The sequence below is a fragment of the Eptesicus fuscus genome, chromosome 9 (assembly GCF_027574615.1).
Source record: "Eptesicus fuscus isolate TK198812 chromosome 9, DD_ASM_mEF_20220401, whole genome shotgun sequence".
NCBI classification, from domain to species: domain Eukaryota; kingdom Metazoa; phylum Chordata; class Mammalia; order Chiroptera; family Vespertilionidae; genus Eptesicus; species Eptesicus fuscus.
The window spans coordinates 68,973,300-68,994,809 of NC_072481.1; the positions used below are offsets into that span (position 1 = coordinate 68,973,300).

Here is a 21,510-nt window from a genome sequence, read left to right on the forward strand (position 1 = left end):
TCCAGCAATATCTACCTTAAGTTTAAGTTCATTTAATATTTCAAAGATAAAGACAAATACATGGAAACACTTCACCATTTATTCTCCCTTCATAGATACTTCCTTTCTAGAGGCCTCCACCTTCCTCCTAATGCAATCGAGGCCTGTCCTAAAGTTGTCATCCTTTAATGAAACGTCCTTTCATTAAACTCCTGGACTGACTCTACTATTCCTAGATTCTTTGACTTTTCCTTTCTTGGTTAACTGCTTTGTTTTCTTGTGCTCATCCCCAAACTGCCCGAGAAAGGATGTGTGACAGTTAAACTTTCTGAATCCTTGAATATATTAAAAAGTATCTTTATTTTTCTTTCAAACTTAATTAAAAGTTTGGCTGGGTATAGGACACAGGGTTCAAAATCATTTCCCCTTGCATTTTAAAGTCTATTGACTTCCAGCATCCAGTGTTCCTAATAAAAAGACTAACACAACTTTAATTTTTGTTCCTTGGAAGCATTTATGATCTTCTCGTTATTCATGATGTTCTGAAATGTTACAATTAAGCCTCCTTTGTGTATCTTCCTTTATTCACCCTAACTAGCACTAAGTCTTTTTGATGTACAGATTTGTTTCATTTCAAGTCTACAAATTTTTCATAAATTATGTCTTCTGATTTGTTTCTTCTCTCTTTATGGTAAACTTGTTAGTCAGCCATCAGACTCCTAGGTTGCCCCCTTTGTCTTTTATTTTTTGTCTCCTTGTCTTTTTGCTTTCATTTAGTTTGTACTGACATTTATCTTTTGGCCCTCCAGCTAGGCTATTTTTTTTTTTAATCATAGTTTTTATTTCCTTGTACTCACTCTTATTAATAGCTTTTTTCATGGCATCCTATTCTGTTTTATGATTGCAATTTAATATTTAATTTCTCTGAGGTTATTAATTAGTTTATGTTACATTTTATTACATTCCTGAAATATCCTGTTGCTCTTTCATCCAATTTCTGTTTTATTTTGGGCTTTCTTTCATATGTTCCAGATTTTCCTCAAGTGTCTCTTCATCCTTGGCTGTCTATCTATAAGGCAGTCCTATTATAGCTCCATTTTACATATGAGAAAATTAATTCATACAGAGGTTAAGTAACATATTCAGGACTATGCAGATAATAAATAGCCAATTTGAGACTCTAATTCTGGCAGTCTAATTCCAGAGCCTGATCACTCAACCACCCTGCCTTCCTAGTTATACTGCTGCCTTAGTTCTCCACAGAAAATGCATTTACTTTATTTAGGAAAAGAATCTACTGTTTTTGGGGGTGGGAAGACTAGGAGGAAATGGCTGTTTCACAATAAGGGATAGAGAATGCTTCATCCCTTAACCCAATGCATCTAATAGATGCATTTCTAAACATTACCACAAGATGGTGCACAATGACTATACACATTTGTTCCCGGTGGTGAAAACTAAGTAGGACCCGAGAGTCTAATTAGAGATTCTGGGACTCCCCAAAATTTCAAGCCAGTGTTAGCAAGTCTTGTCTGGAATTAAGACTGTCTACAAGTGTTTTTATAGAATTATAGTATATGGACATCACCTAAGTGACAAAAACTTTTTACTATATTTCTGTTAGAAATGGCACTTAGGAAATATAAGTGCTCCCCTGCTTCCACTCCACTCCCTATAGCCTGCAAATTGTCTGAATTTGTCTTAACAAATAAAAGCTTACAGAGATTGAACTCAAAAAATAAGGTTCAAAGAGATAACTGACCTAAGTTAAGCTGTACTTTCAGGTATACTGTAAAGAGATTGCAATTTCATCACTATCATAATCTGAAATTCATATTTTTATAGTTTTGTAACATATTATGTTAAATTACATATAATTAATGTATGTTTTTAAAGCCCCCAGTTCCAAGTACTTAAAGTAAAATAAATTTATTTTTTATTTTGTCATTATTTTATTTTATTATTTTTAAATAAATCTTTATTGTTCAGATTATTATAGTTGTTCCTTTTTTCCCCCCATAGCTCCCCTCCATCCCGTTCCCACCCCACCCTATGCCCTTACCCCCATCCCGCTGTCCTCATCCATAGGTGTATGATTTTTGTCCAGTCTCTTCCCGCACCCCCCCACACCCCTTGCCCCCCAAGGATTGTCAGTCCACTCCCTTTCTATGCCCCTGATTCTATTCTATTCACCAGTTTATTCTGTTCATCAGATTTTTTATTCACTTGATTTTTAGATTCACTTGTCGATAGATATGTATTAGTTGTTCATAATTTTTATCTTTACATTTTTCTTCTTCTTCTTCCTCTTCTTAAAGAATACCTTTCAGCATTTCATATAATACTGGTTTGGTGGTGATGAATTCCTTTAGCTTTTTCTTATCTGTGAAGCTCTTTATCTGACCTTCAATTCTGAATGATAGCTTTGCTGGGTAGAGTAATCTTGGTTGTAGGTTCTTGCTATTCATCACTTTGAATATTTCCTGCCACTCCCGTCTGGCCTGCATAGTTTCTGTTGAGAAATCAGCTGACAATCGTATGGGTGCTCCCTTGTAGGTAATTAACTGTTTTTCTCTTGCTGCTTTTAATATTCTCTCTTTGTCTTTTGGTCTTGGCATTGTAATTATGATGTGTCTTGGTGTGGTCCTCTTTGGATTCCTTTTGTTTGGGGTTCTCTGCACTTCCTGGACTTGTAAGTCTATTTCTTTCACCAAGTGGGGAAGTTTTCAGTCATTATTTCTTCAAATAGGTTTTCAGTATCTTGCTCTCTCCCTTCTTCTGGCACCCCCATAATTCAGATGTTGGTACGCTTGAAGTTGTCCCAGAGGCTCCTTACACTATCTTCATATTTTTGGATACTTTTTTCTTTTTGCTTTTCCAGTTGGGTGTTTTTTGCTTCTTTGTATTTCAAATCTTTTGACTTGATTCTTGCATTCCTCTACTCTGCTGTTGGATCTCTGTATATTATTCTTTATTTCAGTCAGTGTATGTTTAATTTCTAGTTGGTCCTTTTTCATATCCTTGAGGGTCTCACTAAATTTATTGGCCTTTTCTAGAAAATTCTTGAAAAACCTTGTAACTGTGGTTTTGAACTCTATATCCTCCATTTCTTTCATTTGTGACCTGTTTCTTTGTCTCCGCATTTTGGCTGCTTCCCTGTGTTGATAGAGTGGCTTTGTGTGCTAGGTGCCCTATAGGGCCCAGTGGCTCTGCCTCCCCAGTTACCTGAGGTGGACTCTCTTGGTGCACCTCTTTGTGGACTGTGTGCACAGTCTTGTTGTAGATAAGCCTTGATTGTTGTTGGTATCACTGGCAGGAATTGACCTCCAGGCTAATTGGCTGTGAGGATCAGCTTTGTCTATGATGGGAGAACTTCTGTGCTGGAGACAAGACTTGCTTCAGTGGGGCTTTGGTGCTCACTAAGTCTGGCCCTTGAGTGCGTCCCTTAAGGCTCTGAGGAGTTGTAATCTGGATGGTCCCACTCTGACCACTAGGTACACTGGCTCTTGGATCTCCAAGGAGGTGCTAATTTAGCCTCTGCCTGAGGCCACCCAGCAGGAGCTACAGAGAGATCTGCAGATTCCTCTTCTTTGTTTGGGTTTTGGAGGTGTCCAGATGAGGCCCAGCTGTGAAGCAATGCAAGCTGCTGTGGGGCCTTGGGCCTTCTTTTTGATGTTCTGGGTCTCTCTGACTCAGCTACAGTTTGTTAGGTAAGTTTAGATTTCAAAGGTCCAGGCCATTCATATGCAAAAGCCTCTGCGCACAGCGTGAGTGAGGCGGGGTCTCAGGGCGGAGCAAACAGCAATGGCTGACTGTCATCCCTGCCCTAAGAGGCCCCCAGGTCTCAGTGTCCCTCGGTAATCACTCCAAGCACCTCTGAGAGAAAGCCGCCCTTGAGTTCTGCCTGATGTCAAACAGTCCAGTTTCTCCCCGTATGAGTCTGGGTTCCCAGAGTCTCACCTGGAACTGGAGTTCAGAGCAGTCGGGAGCTTGTGTCTCCCTGAGGATTGAAAAAGACAGCCGTGTACTCAGTTGACAGCCCTCTCCGCGCCGCGCCTCAGTACCTCTGCACTTTACTTCCGCAGCTCCTGTGAGTCTCAGTGTGCTTTTCTCTTTCCTTCTAGTTGTAGAATTTCCACTCTGTCAGCCTTCCTGTGGTTCTGGATGATGTCCGTTTTGTCTTTTAGTTGTAGTTTTGAAGTCGTTGTGTGAGGCAGCAAGTTCAGGTGTTTACCTATGCTGCCATCTTGGTTTCTCCATAAAATAAATTTATTAATGTCAACTAGAAATGTATTTAAGCAAAATATTTAAAATTATTTTAACAAGGCTAATTATGGTTGCTGGAACAAGGGTCAGTTGCTTAAAAATAAATCAGAGAAAGAAATTGAAATAGTGGCACCCATGACAAACTTAGCCTCACATCCTAATTTTAAATTCAAATAATTTGGTCTGTACATAAGCTACTGGAGTTAATATTGTTAAAAGTATTACTTAGACTTTTGCCGTTTCTGATTTAAGTTAATCATAGATTTATGCACAGAGTGATTTTATTTATAAACTAGAGGCCTGGTGCACGAGATTCATGCACTGGGGGGGCGTCCCTCATCCTGGCCTGCACCCTCTCGCAGTCTGGGAGCCCTCAGGGGATGTCCGACTGCCGTGGAGGTGGGAGAGGCTTCCACCACCACAGCTGCACTCTCCAGCCGTGAGCCTGGCTTCTGGCTAAGCGGTGCTCCCCTGTGGGATTACACTGACCACCAGGGGGCAGCTCCTGTGTTGAGCGTCTGCCCCCTGGTGGTCAGTACATGTCATAGAGATTTGCATATTAGCTTTTTATTATATAGGATGAGAACATCTTTTCATTTTTTGGTCAAATATTATACTATAATTTTGTTATTTATTTATTAAGGAAAGGATTATATTGCTGAATTGAAGTTCTTGATTTTGCTCATATACACTAAAGAGTATAAAAAGAAGTAGCCCAGGCTGGTGAGCTCAGTGGTTAGAGCATCGGATCTCGGACCTAAGGGCTGTAGATTTGATTCCTCGTCAAGGGCAAGTATCTGGATTGCAGGTTCGATCCCCAGTCCTGGTTGGGCACATGCAGGAGGCAATCTATCAATGTGTCCCTCTCACATTGATGTTTCTTTCTCTACCTCTCCCCCTCCCTCCCTCCCTCCCTCATTTTCACTCTCTTTAAAAATCAATGGGAAAAATATCCGTGGATGAGGATTAACAACAACAAAAAGGGTTTAGTATTTTTTAGCCCTAGCAGAGTGCACCAACCATTTAAAAACCATGTCTTCACATGGTCTTCCCTCTGTGTGTGTTTGTATCCTAATTTCCTCTTCTTAAAGGATACCAGTCATATTGGATTAGGGCCCAACTAATTACATCATTTTAACTTACTTACTTCTTTACATCCATGTTCAAATAAAGACAAATTCTGAGGTACTGGAGATTAGGACTTCAACATACAAATTCTTGGAGGACACAATTCAGCCCATAACAACAAGATACATGTAGTGCAATTTATTCTGACACTCTATGGTTGCCTTTCCCTCTCTTGATGGTGTCTTGTTCTTAATTTTAGCATGGTCAAATTCATCAAATGTTTTTATAATTAGCACTTTTTGTGTCCTATTTAAGAAATCAACCTACTCCAAGGTCTTGAAGATCTATTTTTATTTCTAAAGGTTTTATTGTTTACCTTTCACTTTAAATCAGCTATATATTTGAAAATAATTTTTGTGTAGAGTCTGAGGTCAGGGTCAAGACACTGATTTTGTCATAAATCAGTAACTGTACATCTGTAGGTCCATTTCTGGACTCTAATATATTCCACTGATTAATGTATCTACCCTATGCCTATGTCACTTTCAATACCTACTGTTTAATAACAGGTCCTGCTATCTAGTAAATTAAATTGTGCAGTTATATTTTCTTCTTCAAGTTTATCTTGATTATTCCTATTCTTTTGAATTTTTGCATGAATTTTATAATCAGTGTGTTGTTTCAGGAAAAAAAACCTTCTGGTATTGGGATTGCATTGAATCTAAAAATTTATTTGGAGACAATTGACATCTTAATAATATTGAATCTTTTAATCCTTAAAGTGGTGGTATATCACTCAATTAATTATGTTTTCCTTAATTTTCTTATAGTAATGATTTTTAGTTTTCATGTAGTGGTCTTAAATATCTTTGCTACTATATTATTAGGTATTTGAGATTTCTGATGTAATTTTTAATGGTAGTTTTTTTATTTTTGTTTTTTTAATTATTTTTAAATTTTATTTCTCTCTCTTTTATTCAACTGGTATATAATAATGCAATTGATTTTTAAATTAAAATATAATTCATACCATAAAATCCATTCCTTTAAGTATACAATTCTATCTGTTTTAATATATTCCCAAGGTTGTGCAACTACCACCATACTTTAATTCCAAAACATTGTCATAACCACAAAAATAAATCACATGCTATTAGTAGTGGCTCCTCATTTTTTCCTATTCATGGTTCCTGTCAACCACTAATCTACACCTATATTCCTCTGCAGCTATATCTTTGCTTTAATGCAAAACAGGAATATATATAGCTACTTACCTTTATTGGGTTCTGCTACAGTAGACCTATCTGAATGTTTAGAATGGGAAATCTCTGTTACTGATTTTTTTCGTATAATTATTTGATTTCCAAGCCTCTTGGGTCCTAAGTAAAAGACTGTAAATTTTCGCTGAATATCAAGTCCAACTGGAAAAAGGAAAAAAGCATATAAGTGATTATCCTATATAATAAAAACCTAATATGCTAAGTGTCTGGTCGTCCATTCAACCAATCAAAAAGTAATATGCTAATGATATGCTAAGGCCACTCAACCACTCGCTATGATGTGCACTGACCACCAGGGGGCAGACAGTTAACCAGTTGACCAGTCGTTATGATGTGCACTGACCACCATGGGGCAGATGCTCTGACTGGTAGGTTAGCTTGCTGCTGGGGTCCGGCTGATCAGGACTGAGCGAGACAGGCTGGACAGGCTCTGGAGCCCTCCCGTGATCCCTCCCCGGATGGGTAACCTCCTGCATCCCTCCTCAGCCCTGTTCATGCACTGGTGGGGTCCCTCAACCTGGCCTGTGCCCTCTCGCAATCCGGGATCCCTCTGGGGATGTCAGAGAGCCAGTTTCGGCCCAACAGCAGAACGGCCAGTCGCTATGATGCGCACTGACCACCAGGGGGCAGATGAGCAATGCAGGAGCTGCCCCTGGTGGTGCCAGAAGCCAGGCTCATGGCTGGTGAGCACAGAACAGAGGCAGTGGCAGGAGCCTCTCTCACTTCCGCAGAAGTGCTAAGGATGTCTGACTGATGGCTTAGGCCCTCTCCCCCCTGGGAAAGCAGGCCTAAGCCATCAGTCAGACATCCCCCAAGGGCTCCTGGACTGGGAGAGGGCACAGGCCGGGCTGAGGGACCCCCCCCCACCCCGAGTGCACAAATTTAGTGCACCGGGCCTGTAGTTTAAGTAATATAAATCTATACATGAGATCACTTATTTGTTTTTATATCTCTTATACTTTTATACCTTTTGAACTAAAAGGTCTAATAAACCCAGGAATGAGAAATGCAATGAAAAAAAAGTTTAAAAATGAAAATTTATGCATGAGTATAAAAATAAAAACAATGTTCCCACAATAATTGATATTTACCTATCTTGGAAAATAAAATATGTATAAGTGAACAGATAAAAATTTAATTTTGTTATCCTAGTCCATGCTATCTTTTACATATCTAAATACATAAAATTTCCCTTTAAAATGATTCATGTTATTTAAATCAATTATTTTTATATAATATCATTGACATATATTGTTTTGTTACAGCATAAAGGCAATAATTTTTAAATGATATCATATTCTTTACATTCATGTCTTCATTCCTTCAATGAACTTACCATAGTCAGAACTAATTAGATTTATGCTAAGTTCTTCAGATTTAAGAGCTCTCTTCACATCAATCTTTTTAGTCCAATTTCCAGCTTTTAGCAAAACAGAATCCCTGAAAAAGAGTACTTTAATTAATGTATCATTTAATTAATAATCTGAACACTAAATAAAATAATATGTTAATCTTCAAGAGCCGATTGATCCTAAGATATATCCTATCTGGTAGTAAACTGAAGTCAGTATTGAAAGTTACTTTCCCCAGATTCTTGGAAGAGGAACTGGAATGTCAGTGGAACTACCATTACCATAATTTTCTTAACTATATATTGACCCACCAGCTGATTCCAAGTTGCACTGACTCACTTCAGGCCACCTGGATATATTGTTGCTATCAATAACCCATGAGCTTATCCCTTAATCACTAACACTGTAAAAATAGCTATACATAAATTACATGACTTTATGAGAACTTCAATAGTATAAGATTGATCTAAAATAGTTTGTATTTAATAATACCACAAACAAATCAACAACCAATTTTGTGACTGAACTTATTTTAGTCTCATATAATTAAGGTTGTCATTAGATTTTGTTGACAGAGAGAATAAAGATTTGTATAATGATACTAGAGGCCTGGTGCACAAAATTCGTGCACTCGGGGGGGGGGGGGTTTCCTTCAGCCCGGCCTGCGTCCTCTCACAGTCCAGGAGTCCTCGGGGGATGTCTGACTGATGGCTTAGGTGGGGAGCGGGCCTAAGCTATCAGTCGGACATCCTTAGCGCTGCCGTGGAGGTGGGAGAGGCTCCTGCCACCATTGCTGCTGTGAGCCCAGCTTCTGACTGAATGGCACTCCCCCTGTGGGAGTGCACTGACCACCAGTGGGCAGCTCCTGCATTGAGCATCTGGCCCCTGGTGGTCAGTGCGCATCATAGTGACCAGTCGTTCTGCTGTTCGGTCGATTTGCATATTAGCCTTTTATTATATAGGATAGGATATTCTCTATAAGTGTGCCATGGTTAGTTGCAGGAACATAATTATCAGTGAAAGGGATATCCTATCAGTCACTGCAGTTTCTTTAGGAACCTTGCATGGGACATTTTAGGAAGGTATTCTCTATACACTAGCAACAATCAAGAGATTCCCATTTCAGAGTCACTGCCATTCCTGAATTTACAAGTACATACAATAATATGATTAGGAGCATAGGCTCTGGAGTCAGAATGCCTGGGTTCAAATCTAGACTTTAAAGTACCTATATGTTTTTGAACAAACTGATTAAATTCTCTTGGTCTCAATTTCTTCTACAAAATGTAAATAATAGTAGAATTTGTCCCCTACAAAGATTAAACAATTAAATACCTGGAACCTACTAATTGCTCAAAAAATATTAGCTATAGATATAATTGATATCCTTAGAGTTTGTTTATGACATCTTAGAAAAAGAGCAATATTAGAAAAAAACAACTCAAATGAAAATTACAGAATGGCATGCAAAGAACTAGGTATAAGGGAAGTACCTCCTTTATATATATGATCTGGTTGGCTGGATCCTATAATGGAGCTATAGTAGTTTGTTAGATTTAAATGTTGAAATAAAAGATATATTTTGAAGTGAGTAGTAAGGTCATGAATGACTGAAGAAAAGCAACAAATAAGAAAGTTCAGCAACAGTGGACTATGGATACTCCTAAAGGTTATCTATTCACTTGTTTCCAACTTTGTTCATTATAGTACCAAATATAATAATCTAAAACAACAGGCTCAATGTTAATATCTTCTTTAAAAGACAAACAGAAAAACTACCCCATTATAGCATCAGAAAAATCTAATTTAATTAATCCTACAGTGATTGTATTGCTTTTTCTACTCAGTGGATTTTTTTCTTTTATACTATAGACTTAGAAATAAAATGAAGTAGAAATTTTTACACTTACATAATTTTGTGCTTAAAAACCAGTTGATTATCTGCATCACCTATGAGTAAGGTAACATAGTGAAAATCTGGTGCTGTTCTTTTAGTTTGTAGCTGTTCAAAGTTTCTTAATGTAATGGTCACTAATATTTCCGCCATCATGTCACTATATCTTGCAATCTTTAAAAAAGGATAGGCATAAAAAATATTAAAAATAGCCTTACTACTCATACTCAGCTCCAACTCAGCTATGAGGAGCATTATTCCTGATAAGACAATCAAAATATCTAGAAAGCAAAATATTTACCTGTTCGACTGCGAGTTCATATTTTGGAAGATACATCACTGTTTCTTTTATCTGAGTTCCAAAAGGGGGATGTCTATTTAAAATCTAAAAACATTTATATCATTATATTCTGACCACACACTAAAAATTCTTTTAGTAAAATACTTTATATAACAAATAGGTTTTTGTTGTTATTGTTGTTAATCCTCACCCGAGGATATTTTTTCCATTGATTTTGGAGACAGTGAAAGGGAAGGAGGAAGGAGACAAGGGAGAGAGAGAGAGGAAAAGAGAGAAAGAAACATCAATGTGAGAGAGATTGGAATCAAACCTGCAACCCAGCCACATTGCCCTTGACTGGGAATCAAACCCTTAACCCTTTGGTGCCCGGGCCAACACTCTAACCACTGATCACACCGGCCAGGGCTAGCCAATAGTTTGAGTAATGCTTATTACTTAAAACATTAAGTTAAAATACTTATGACTATGAGGAGAAAAATCATTTTACTAGAAATAAATATATAAAAGTTAGCTTTAGAATGTACATTAAGAATAGAGGTAATATTAGGAATAAGTGAATGTTAAATACCAGTTCAAGTTCCCTTGCATCTGTTTCTTCTATTTTTTTAAAGGAAGTCAAACCTGCATTAACCATTGCATTTGACAATGTTATACCTGTGGAAAATTAATCAAATAGCAGTTTTTAAACAATCTATTAAAAATGTATATTTAAATATTTAGCTACATTAGTAAAAAAGTTAGATTCAGACTAAAAACTGACTTATATTTTTATTGATTTCAGAGAGGAAGGGAGAGAGAGAGAATCATTGATCAGCTGCATCCTGCACACCGCCTACTGGGGATCAAGCCTGCAAGCAGGGCATGTGCCCTTGACTGGTGTCGAATTTGGGACCCTTCAGTCTGCAGGTCGATGTTCTACCAATGAGCCAAACTGGCTAGGGCTCATTTTTTAAAGTTTTAAAAAATATTTTCAGTTAAATGAGTTGGGCAGTAACATTATTCAGTTGTTTATATCTTTTTTCAAACTGAAATAAAACATGCATTTGCTTACTATACAAAAGAAAGAGGAACTCTTTGGTTCACATGATAGCTCAGCCCTTAGTTTTATCATATGTCATCCGTAAAGCAAGTACCAAGAGACACCTATTACTATATTTGTGTTTGAAAAAAGCAACATGATTCAGGAATGAGAATATTGCTTTATGAAACTATGGTATTCTGAGCATTTCTGTCTTAGAGTTCTCTCTTGTCTGTACCTAAATAAGATAATTTTACTCTTCTGCTTAAAATTTCTAATACCTTTCCATTGCATTTAGAATAAAATGGCAATTTCCTTACTATGGCCAAACTCCCTTACCTTTATGCCTTGACCACAGCCTACCTCTCCCATCTAATTTTCTACCCTTCTCCTCTTGCTGAATATTGTCCAGCCACAATATATATTTTGTTCCTTAAATATATCAAATTCACTTCCATCTTTGGACCTTTTCTTTTTCTTTATGCTTTAAGAAACTAAAATTTTAAATTATTACACTCATGAATGAATTTAATCAAGTCCCCAAATAGAAGATATTGTCAGAAGTATAAAATTTCAAAATATTACCACTCTATCTACACACATATATTATTGATGATGATATGACACTCCTATTTCCTTACTCACATCTTTATTCTTTCATGGGAATTTTTCTTATTCTTAAGACACAACTACTATTCATAATTCCTTAATGTTCATTTTCATTTTCCCTCAAAACTTCTCCTGAATTTTCATTTTTTAGTTTATAAACATTGTTGAAAATCAATGTGTATTCTTTATTTCTTTCCTGATGCTCTTATAAGAGCTTAGATTTGCTTTTTTGCTTGATTCTCTCACTTTTCTATGATTAAATGTAGAAAAATGTTAGTGTTCGACAATTTGGGAGGTACAGAATTCAACCAACACCCGGACTGACAATATTCTAAGGTCAGAAAGACTGGCTTTTTTAAGTTCAATGAAACTTTTATTAGTAACCATTTAATCTAATTTCAATTTTTTCTGTAAATTGCTATTTCCTGAATCTTATATGGAACCTCCTTCACAATTCAGAACTCTTGTCTTTGTGGGATGAGTATGGCACTTGGTTTGCCAGAACTTCTGTAGGAAGGTGACCCTTTTCATCAGGAATCTCTCCTCGAACTGGATCTTACTTTCACCAGCCAATCCCCACCTTCACCCCAGCTCCCAGAACTAGTCAGCTCTCTGCTACCAACTGATTTCAAATTTCAAGGAAATAAAAAAGTAGGAGATCTTTGTTCTAAGGAATAATAAGACAATCCCTAATGATCCCTTACATGATTTTTTCATGTCCCAAGATGCATATCCTATATAATAAAAGTGTAATATGCTAAGTGTCCGACCAATTGGTCAACTGTTCAGTCGACCGCTCGACCAGTCACTATGATGTGCACTGACCACCAGGGGGCAGACACTCTGACCAGTAGGTTAGCTTGCTGCTGGGGTCCAGCTGATCGGGACTGGGTAAGAGGGCTGGACACACCCTGGAGCCCTCCTGCAGTCCCTCCCCAACAGGCCGGCCCCCATCAGCCCTGATTGGGACTGGGCGAGATGGTCCTAATTGGCCCCAATCGCTGGCCAGGGCTAGACTGTTAGTCATGGGCTAACAACTCTCTTTTTAGAGTTCTATCTAAGAAGGAGGAGGGTCACAAAGCCAAAGGCAGCAAACTGGAAAACTCCAGAGTGCTTTAGTCATATCCCAGTCTTTGTAAAAGTTCCCCTCTAGAGTTTTTCAGTTCACACGCTGAACTAGATCCCAATAAACAGGAAATAATCAGGCATAATATTTTGTCTTCAGAATCTTCATGAAGATTAGTACTAATATCATGCTGTTATTGAAAAAAATAAAGTTGAGATATAAATAAGTGGTATAATTTTCTATAATGAATTAGGAATGGCCAAGACTGCTAGCTCTGTACCTTGTCACTGAGATCAAAACAAAATAGTCGAAAACTACAACTAAAAGACAAAACAAACATCATCCAGAACCACAGGAAAGCTAGCTGAGTGGAAATTCTACAACTAGAAGGAAAGAGGAAAGCACACGGAGAATCAGAGGAGCTACAAAAGGCTGAGGTACGGAGATACGCACGTGGGCGGCTGAGTGCCTGGCTGGCTTTCTCTAGCGGGAAGGAGACAAAAGCTCCCGACTGTGCTGAACCTCAGTTCCGACTGCACTGAACCCCAGTTCCGGGCGAGACCCTGGGGACCCAGGCTTATATGGGGGGAATCTGGACTGTCAGGGAGAAACTCAGGGGAGCCGCGAAAAGCAAAGGTCTGGAGGCGCGCGCATGAGTGTGCGAAGAGAGGACTGACTGCTGAGTGCGCTGCTGGCTTTCTCTAGCGGATGGGAAACGGAAGCTCCCCACTGCGCTGAACTCCAGTTCTGGACGAGAATCTGGGAATCCAGATTCATTGTGGGAGAAACTGGACTGTCTGGTAGTGGGTGAAACTCGAGAGCGGCTTACTCTTAGAGGTGTTTGCAGCGATTACTGAGGGACACTGAGACCCAGGGGCCTCGTATGGCAGGGCTGATGGGAGGCCAAGACTGTCTGCTCAGCTCTGAGACTCCACCCCATCCAAGCTGAGGACAGAGGCTTTTGCAATTTTGCAAGTCTTGTCTCATAAGGCTGTCTCCAGCACAAAAGTTCTCCCAGCATAGACACAGCTGATACTCACAGCCAGTTGGCCTGGAGGTCAATTCCTTCCAGTGATACCAACAACAATCAAGACTTAACTACAACAAGGCTGTACACACAGTCCACAAAGGGGTGCACCAAGAGTGTCCACCTCAGGTAACTGGGGAGGCCGAGCCACTGGGCCATATAGGACACCTAGCACACAAAGCTACCCTACCAACTCAGGGAAGCAGCGAAATGCAGAGACAAAGAAACAGATCACAAACGAAAGAAATGAAGGAAAACAAATGACTGGATATAGAGTTCAAAACCACGGTTATAAGGTTTTTCAAGAATTTCCTAGAAAAGGCTGATAAATTTAGCGAGACCCTTGAGGATATGAAAAAGGACCAACTAGAAATTAAACATACACTGACTAAAATAAAAAATATTATACAGAGACCCAACAGCAGACTAGAGGAACGCAAGAATCAAGTCTAAGATTTGAAATACAAAGAAGCAAAAAACACTCAACCGGAAAAGCAAAAAGAAAAAAGGAATCCAAAAATTTGAAGATAGTGTAAGAAGCCTTTGGGACAACTTCAAGCGTACCAACATCAGAATAATGGGTGGTGCCAGAAGAAGAGAGAGAGCAAGATACTGAAAATCTATTTAAAGAAATAATGACAGAAAACTTCCCCCACCTGGTGAAAGAAATAGACTTACAAATCCAGGAAGTGCAGAGAATCCCAAACAAAAGGAATCCAAAGAGGACCACACCAAGACACAGCATAATTACAATGCCAAGACCAAAAGACAAAGAGAGAATATTAAAAGCAGCAAGAGAAAAACAGTTAATTACCTACAAGGGAGCACCCATACAATTGTCAGCAGATTTCTCAACAGAAACTATGCAGGCCAGATGGGAGTGGCAATAAATATTCAAAGTGATGAATAGCAAGAACCTACAACCAAGATTACTCTACCCAGCAAAGCTATCATTCAGAATTGAAGGTCAGATAAAGAGCTTCACAGATAAGAAAAGGCTAAAGGAGTTCATCACCACCAAACCAGTATTATATGAAATGCTTAAAGGTATTCTTTAAGAAGAGGAAACCTCTTCTTAAAGAATACCTTTAAACTAGAAAGGAGACATTATATATTTAGAGGAACATTTAAACTTATTAGAGAACAAAACTTTATGCCATAAAACTAGCAAGAAGAAGAAAAAAAGGTAAAGATAAAAATTATGAACAACAAATACATATCTATCAACAAGTGAATCTAAGAAGAAGAAAAAGGTAAAGATAAAAATTATGAACAACAAATACCTTCTTTAAGAAGAAGAAAAAGGTAAAGATAAAAATTATGAACAACAAATACATATCTATCAACAAGTGAATCTAAAAATCAAGTGATTAAAAATCTGATGAACAGAAAAACACACACACAAAAACCCAAAAAAACAAAATAGTCATAAAAATGGAAGAGAGAGCAATTCATAGTTACCTAGTCACTAAAACAAAATTTCACTTTTGATTTGAAAACAAATTTAAAAATAAGAGCAATAGTTTTTATTGGGTTTCCTAATTAATTTAAAATGGAATCCTTTAAGCCAGAGTAAATAAAAATCAGACTTTCAAGACGAGTAAAGTATAGTACCTCATTTAGGCCTATAAACATAGTTTTCCTTTATAGGTCTATAATCATCATAGAATAATTTTCCTAACAGCAAAATACAAAATAAATAGCAAACATCGATAAACTGCCTGCCTGTATTCAGTACCTACCAATTTTTTCCAGCTGTTTGGATACATGCAGAGAATTTTCCCAAAGTTTACATCGAAAACATTTAGCTAAAATCAAACTGTTCAATAGTACGGCAAACTTCTTTTCTTGAAGAGCCACAAACTCTGACAACCCTAAAAAAAAAGTTTCCAATATTAAATTTAGTACACTAGTTAACTGAAAAAATATTGAAAATACAAGAATCCTGTAACATACATCTTGTAATTCGTGAGCCACTTCTGAAAATCTTTGAGGTATCTTGTGTCAAAGAAAAGTCTTGTATGGGAATGCATCCTAACTGAGCCTGAATAAGACTGGGGAGGAAAAAAAATCATTATTTACTTTTAAAAATTATTATCTCACAGTATTTGACATCATTGACTGAAGTATCCCTTTTTAAAATTCCTCTTTGCCTTTATTTCTGTAACACTACATGATCTATATTTTATATCATTATTGTTGCAAGTATTTTTTACTTCTTTTCCCCAATATCCAAAAATTCAGTTCTCACTTCCCTTCTCTTCTTTATTCACCTTTCTTTCAAAAATCTCTTTTCTTCTCAAGACTTTCATTATCTCTAGATTGATAAATTTCTAATGCTAATAGGGCACTGTCACTTAGGCTTTTTCTTTAACCTCAACACATCTAAACTATTTGTCATATTCTCCTTCAATACAGTTCTGTCTTTGGGTTTTATTATATGTAAGTATTATATAAAAACAATACAAACTGTATAATCAACAAATATTTATTAAATGCCTATGAATAATAAGCATAATGTTAGGTGCTGATGATTCTGTTCAACATATGAAGGTCAGTATCATATTAGTTCATTATAAATCAGCAGCTGCTTGGCTACAAAATTTGAGAGCTGTTTAGTAAAAGGGGAAAAAAGGAGCTACCATCCACTGTGCCTATATCCCAGGTTTTTTGCTACTTGTTTCTACTATTTACTTATCTAACCAGACATTGATACACAATTAACTCTATGGATATAATTAAAATTATTAGACTCTCTAGTATTACTCTCTTGGGGGGTATTTTCTAGAAAATTTGTAGTCTTAAATATTTTATTTTATTTTATTTTTTTTATTTTATAGAAAATAAGAAAAACAAAACAAATGGAGCAAATGTACAATTAAAAAGAAGGTAGAAGGAAGAAAATAAAGACAAAATCAGAAATTAGTGAAATAGAAAATAATAGAAAGCAAAAGATAAAAAAATCAATTAAAGTGAATAGAACTATTTAACATAGTCAATTGCAAACATCAACAAACTGCCTGCCTGTATTCAGAAAATAAATGGCTTAAAAAGATTACAATATAGCCCGGCTGCGGTGGCTCAGTGATTGAGCATTGACCTATGAACCAGGAGGTCACGGTCCGATTCCCGGTCAGGGCACAAGTCTGGGTTGCAGGTTCGATCCCCAGTGTGGGATGTGTAAGAGGCAGCCAATCAATGATTCTCTCTCATCATTGATGTTTCTATTTCTTTCTCCCTCTCTGTTCCTCATAAGCATACAAATGAAAATGCCTAGATATTTCAGTACTATGATGACAAATTTAAAAATAAAAAACTGTATGAAGCAGAATTAAAACACCGAGGCTAAGGATTTAAATACAAGAAGATTATAATATAGAAACCTCTTGCAAATCTGATTATGAAAAAGAGAAGGACACAAACTAGTTTTTAGAAACTAGAAAGGAGACATTATATATCTAGAGGAACATTTAAACTTATTAGAGAACAAAACTTTATGCCATAAAACTAGCAAGGTAGATGAAATGAATGATATCTCAGGAACATATAAATTAACAAAAATTGACTCAATAAAAGTTAGAAACACTGTAAAAAACAAAGAACATAAAAGAAATTTTAGAGAAACCCAACTTTCAGATCCAGTAACTGTGGTGAACTAAAAGGGGTTGCTGCTTCTCTACCCTGAACCCAAACCTGTTTTTACAAATAAGTGAGGAGGAGGTTGATGGATCCCAGAACCTAATCCAAAAAGTGTGAGAAATCCCTTCGTGGTGAAACATTGGAAACTTGACCACTAAAAACAGTAATAAGACAAGTTTTCATCTACAAGTTAAGGAAAACAGAGTAAAAAAACAAACAAACTAGAAATCAAGAAAATAAAAGTAACTATTAGAAATCACTCTTTATATAGATACAATGATTGTCTATCTAGGAACTTCCAGCAAACCAACTTAAGAACTATTAGTACTGTTGACAGTTCAGCGAGATAGCCAAATAAAACAATCAAAATTCAAAAAACAGTAGCCTTCCTATATATCATCAATGAATGATTTATAAAATGCAACGTTATATGTTATTCAATTTAAAAAAGGATGCTGGCCTGGCCAGTGTTCTCAGTGATTGAGCGTTGACCCGTGAACCAGGAGGTCATGGTTTGATTCCTGGTCAGGGCACATGCCTGGGTTGTAGGCTTAATCGCCAGTGGGGGGCATGAGGAGACGCCAATCAATGATTCTCTCTCATCATTGGTGTTTCTTTTTTTTTTAAGTCCTCACCCAAAGAGTGAGGATATTTTTTTCCATTGATTTCTAGAGAGAATGGAAGGGAGGGGGAGAGAGAGAGAAAAAAACACATCAATGTGAGAGAGACACGTTTATTGGTTGCCTCCTGAACACACCCCAACCCGGGTTAGGGATCGAACCTGCAACTTAGGCATGTGCCCTTGACCAGGAATCAAATCTGTAGGCAAATGCTCTAACCACTGAATGTGCTGGCCAGGGCTTATCACTGATGTTTCTATCCCTCTCTCCCTCTTCCTTCTTCTCTCTGAAATCAATTAAAGAATACATATTTTAAAAAAGGACTCTGTTCACACTATCAAACTACATAAAATGCCAATAAATAAACCTAACAAGAGATATAAATCCTAAATAATTAAATATAAAATACCACAGGAAGACATAAAAATCTGAATGGATAAAGAGAGACCATATACCTAAATAGAAAGATTTCAAAACTGTAAGAAGAATTCTTCCCCAAACTAATCTATAAAGCCAATTTCAACAGGACTTTTTATAAACCTTGATGAACTGACTCTAAAGTTCATAGGGATCTAGCCCTGGCAAGTGTGGCTCAGTTGGTTGGAGCATCATCCCATGCAGTGAAGGATAGTGGGTTCAATTCCCAATCAGGGCACATACCTAGGTTGCAGGTTCAATCCCCAGAAGGGGTTGGGTGCAGGAGGTAAGCAATAGATGATGTCTCTATCTCTCCTTCTCCCTTTTTTTCTCTCCAGAATCAATGAAAAACATATCCTCCAGTGAGGATTAAAATAATAATAATAAAAATAAAGTCCATAGGGATCTAAAGTTCATAATGATCATAGGGAGAAAACTACAGTAATAGACCAAAACATCTTTTACAGAACAATAAGGAAGGACTTGCCTTTCCAGATAACAAAACATGCAATAAAAGAAGGGTAAATAAAACAATGTGGTATTGTCACAGCAACAAAATAAATAGACTAACAATAAATATTTATCAAATACTCCTGACTATCTTTGGGAGACAAAATATAATTAATTCTTAACTCATACCATATATAAAAATTAACTCCAGATGCCTTATGAAAAGCCTACAAGTAAAAATAAAAATAAAATGATTTTAAAGTATTAGAATAAATGATAGGAAAAGTCCTATGATTTTAGAATGCAAGGTAGAGACTGCTTTCCTACTAACATTTATTCTCACTTTCCTTCTTACAAGCAGAATCGCAGTTTTAATCTAGGCACATACCACTAAGACATTTTCCATTCTCCTTTGCATGTAGGCATAGCCATGGAACTAGGTGCAAAAGTGAGTTTGGGACTTCCAAGAAGTCTATTGAACCAATAGAGGATACTCAAATGTAATGGCTATAGCTCTAGCAGTCTTTTTGGACAATGAAGTGACCTTGAAATAAAAGTCAGGTGTGGAATGGCTGGACAGAAGATAGGAACCCAAGTACTGATAACACCATGAAGCCACCATTTCTTCCTCAGACTCTCTACTTTGAGTTATCTATTCTGTGATAAAAAAGTAGTCTATCTTGTTTAAGCTATTGTTATTTATTTTATTGCTGTTTGATGTATTTGAAGCTATTCTAAGAAATACAAGATATAAAAGACCTTCCTAAGATGATTTTATAGCAATTTAATAACATGTATATTCCCTCCTAGTAATTATTCCCTCCTAATAGTAACATTCTCTTCTATATCCTAAACCAAGCACTTGGCATAGCATATCATTGCATTTGTGATTGCAAACTGAATAAAAATCATATTCCCTTTTGCATAAAACCAATTATGTATATTCCCTCCTAATTTTAAAATATAACTTTTTACTCATCAATTGGCAAAAGGTCAAAGATGCAAAACCAGTATTGGGAAAATGTATGAAAATAGTCACTCTTTTTACATTGTGGATGGGAACTGTCAGAAAAGCCTTTTTAAAGGCAATTGGCATTATACATTAACTCTTTTCATGTATAAACCCTTTACCCAGAAATCCTTGAAAAATATGGTATAAGTTCATTTCAGCACCAATTTACTAGCAAATATTTATAAACTATCTATTCATCAAATAAGAAGTGGTTAAAAATTATAATATATTCATACTATAGAATACATTGCTATTAAAATATATATTGCTATTATAATAAATGAAGTTGATATGTGTACATACTGATATAGAAAGAATATTTATGACATTACTAGGTCAATAATTATAGTATGAGCTTGCTTATATATAGATATTACAAATGTTTATTAGCACACTAATATGTATGAAATAAATAGAAAGGAAATAAACAGAAAAAATTTACATCATACTACTTCTGGGGAAGAGAGATAGGGGGTAGTCAAGGGCGATCTTAGTCTTCGCTTTATAAATTTTATTTTTGACTCTTTAAAAATGAATCCATGTCTTACTTTCAAAATATAGTAACAAGAAACAAATTAATAAGAAATCACTGATTTGGAAATATATACTGAGTTCACTGGAAAATGTCAGTTAAAGAAAACAGCTAGGGCTGAAAGCAAAAGACCTGGAAATTAAAGTTATGAAAAATAAAAAACAGCTTTAAAATAAAGGGCAGAAACTTGAATGATAAAAATTTTAAATTAAGATGATTAACTTCTGAAATTCAACAAAGTAACAGGGAAGAGTGGGAGACATAAAAATGGTAACTATTAGCCATCATCACCCACCAAAAGACTGTACATTCTGGATAAGAAAGGTCCTACACACATTCTCTCTCCCTGGCCAAACTCAAGTAGATGCATAAAGGTGGGAAACAATAATGGGAAACAAAATTGTTAAATGCATAAAAACAATTATAAAGTCATCAAGTTTAAGTTTTAAATCAATCAAAATAATGTTTGACCCAATTTAAGGCAAGATAAAATTAAAATTGCAAATAGGGAGTTCTCAAGAAGATACTTGTGGAAAAACACCTTGATTTGACTCAACAGTTAGCTGATGCTACAGAAAAAAAACAAAACAAGAGATCTAGGTTCTAGTTCTAGTTCAGTCCCAAGTATAGCAACATAACCTTAGGCAAGTCACAACTTCTCGAAGCATCACTTACTTCATTTGTAAAATGGGAGGATTGTTAGATAATGATCTCTAAGGAACTAGAATTTCTAGAGAAATACAGCTAAGAAGCAGAACAATAACTTCTGTTGTCCAAGCTATAGGTCAGCCTGATTAATTGTTTACAATGGGGAGAAGTTTGTTTCTGAGACATCAAGGTATTTGAGAGATAAAATTCAATGAGATATCATGAAATATCCCATAGAAGGAGTGACCTCCTCTAGCTAGGGAGGGAAAAAATTTCTTTAGCTAACTGGTTTAATTGAGTACATACAAAAATCATTTTTACCTGAAACTGTA

The 21,510-nt window shown here is 36.5% G+C and overlaps 1 protein-coding gene across 1 annotated transcript in view; it reads right to left on the reverse strand.

Annotated features, from left to right (window-relative positions):
- HFM1 (helicase for meiosis 1) overlaps positions 1-21,510 on the reverse strand; it is an 86,523-nt gene that overhangs the window by 21,487 nt on the left and 43,526 nt on the right. Inside the window, exons 23-29 of the mRNA XM_008154712.3 lie at positions 15,817-15,914; positions 15,603-15,734; positions 10,709-10,794; positions 10,141-10,224; positions 9,856-10,013; positions 7,930-8,033; positions 6,588-6,734 (exon numbers count right to left, since the gene is read on the reverse strand). Coding sequence (XP_008152934.2) covers positions 6,588-6,734; positions 7,930-8,033; positions 9,856-10,013; positions 10,141-10,224; positions 10,709-10,794; positions 15,603-15,734; positions 15,817-15,914 — 809 coding nt within the window. The remainder of the gene's footprint in view (positions 1-6,587; positions 6,735-7,929; positions 8,034-9,855; positions 10,014-10,140; positions 10,225-10,708; positions 10,795-15,602; positions 15,735-15,816; positions 15,915-21,510) is intronic.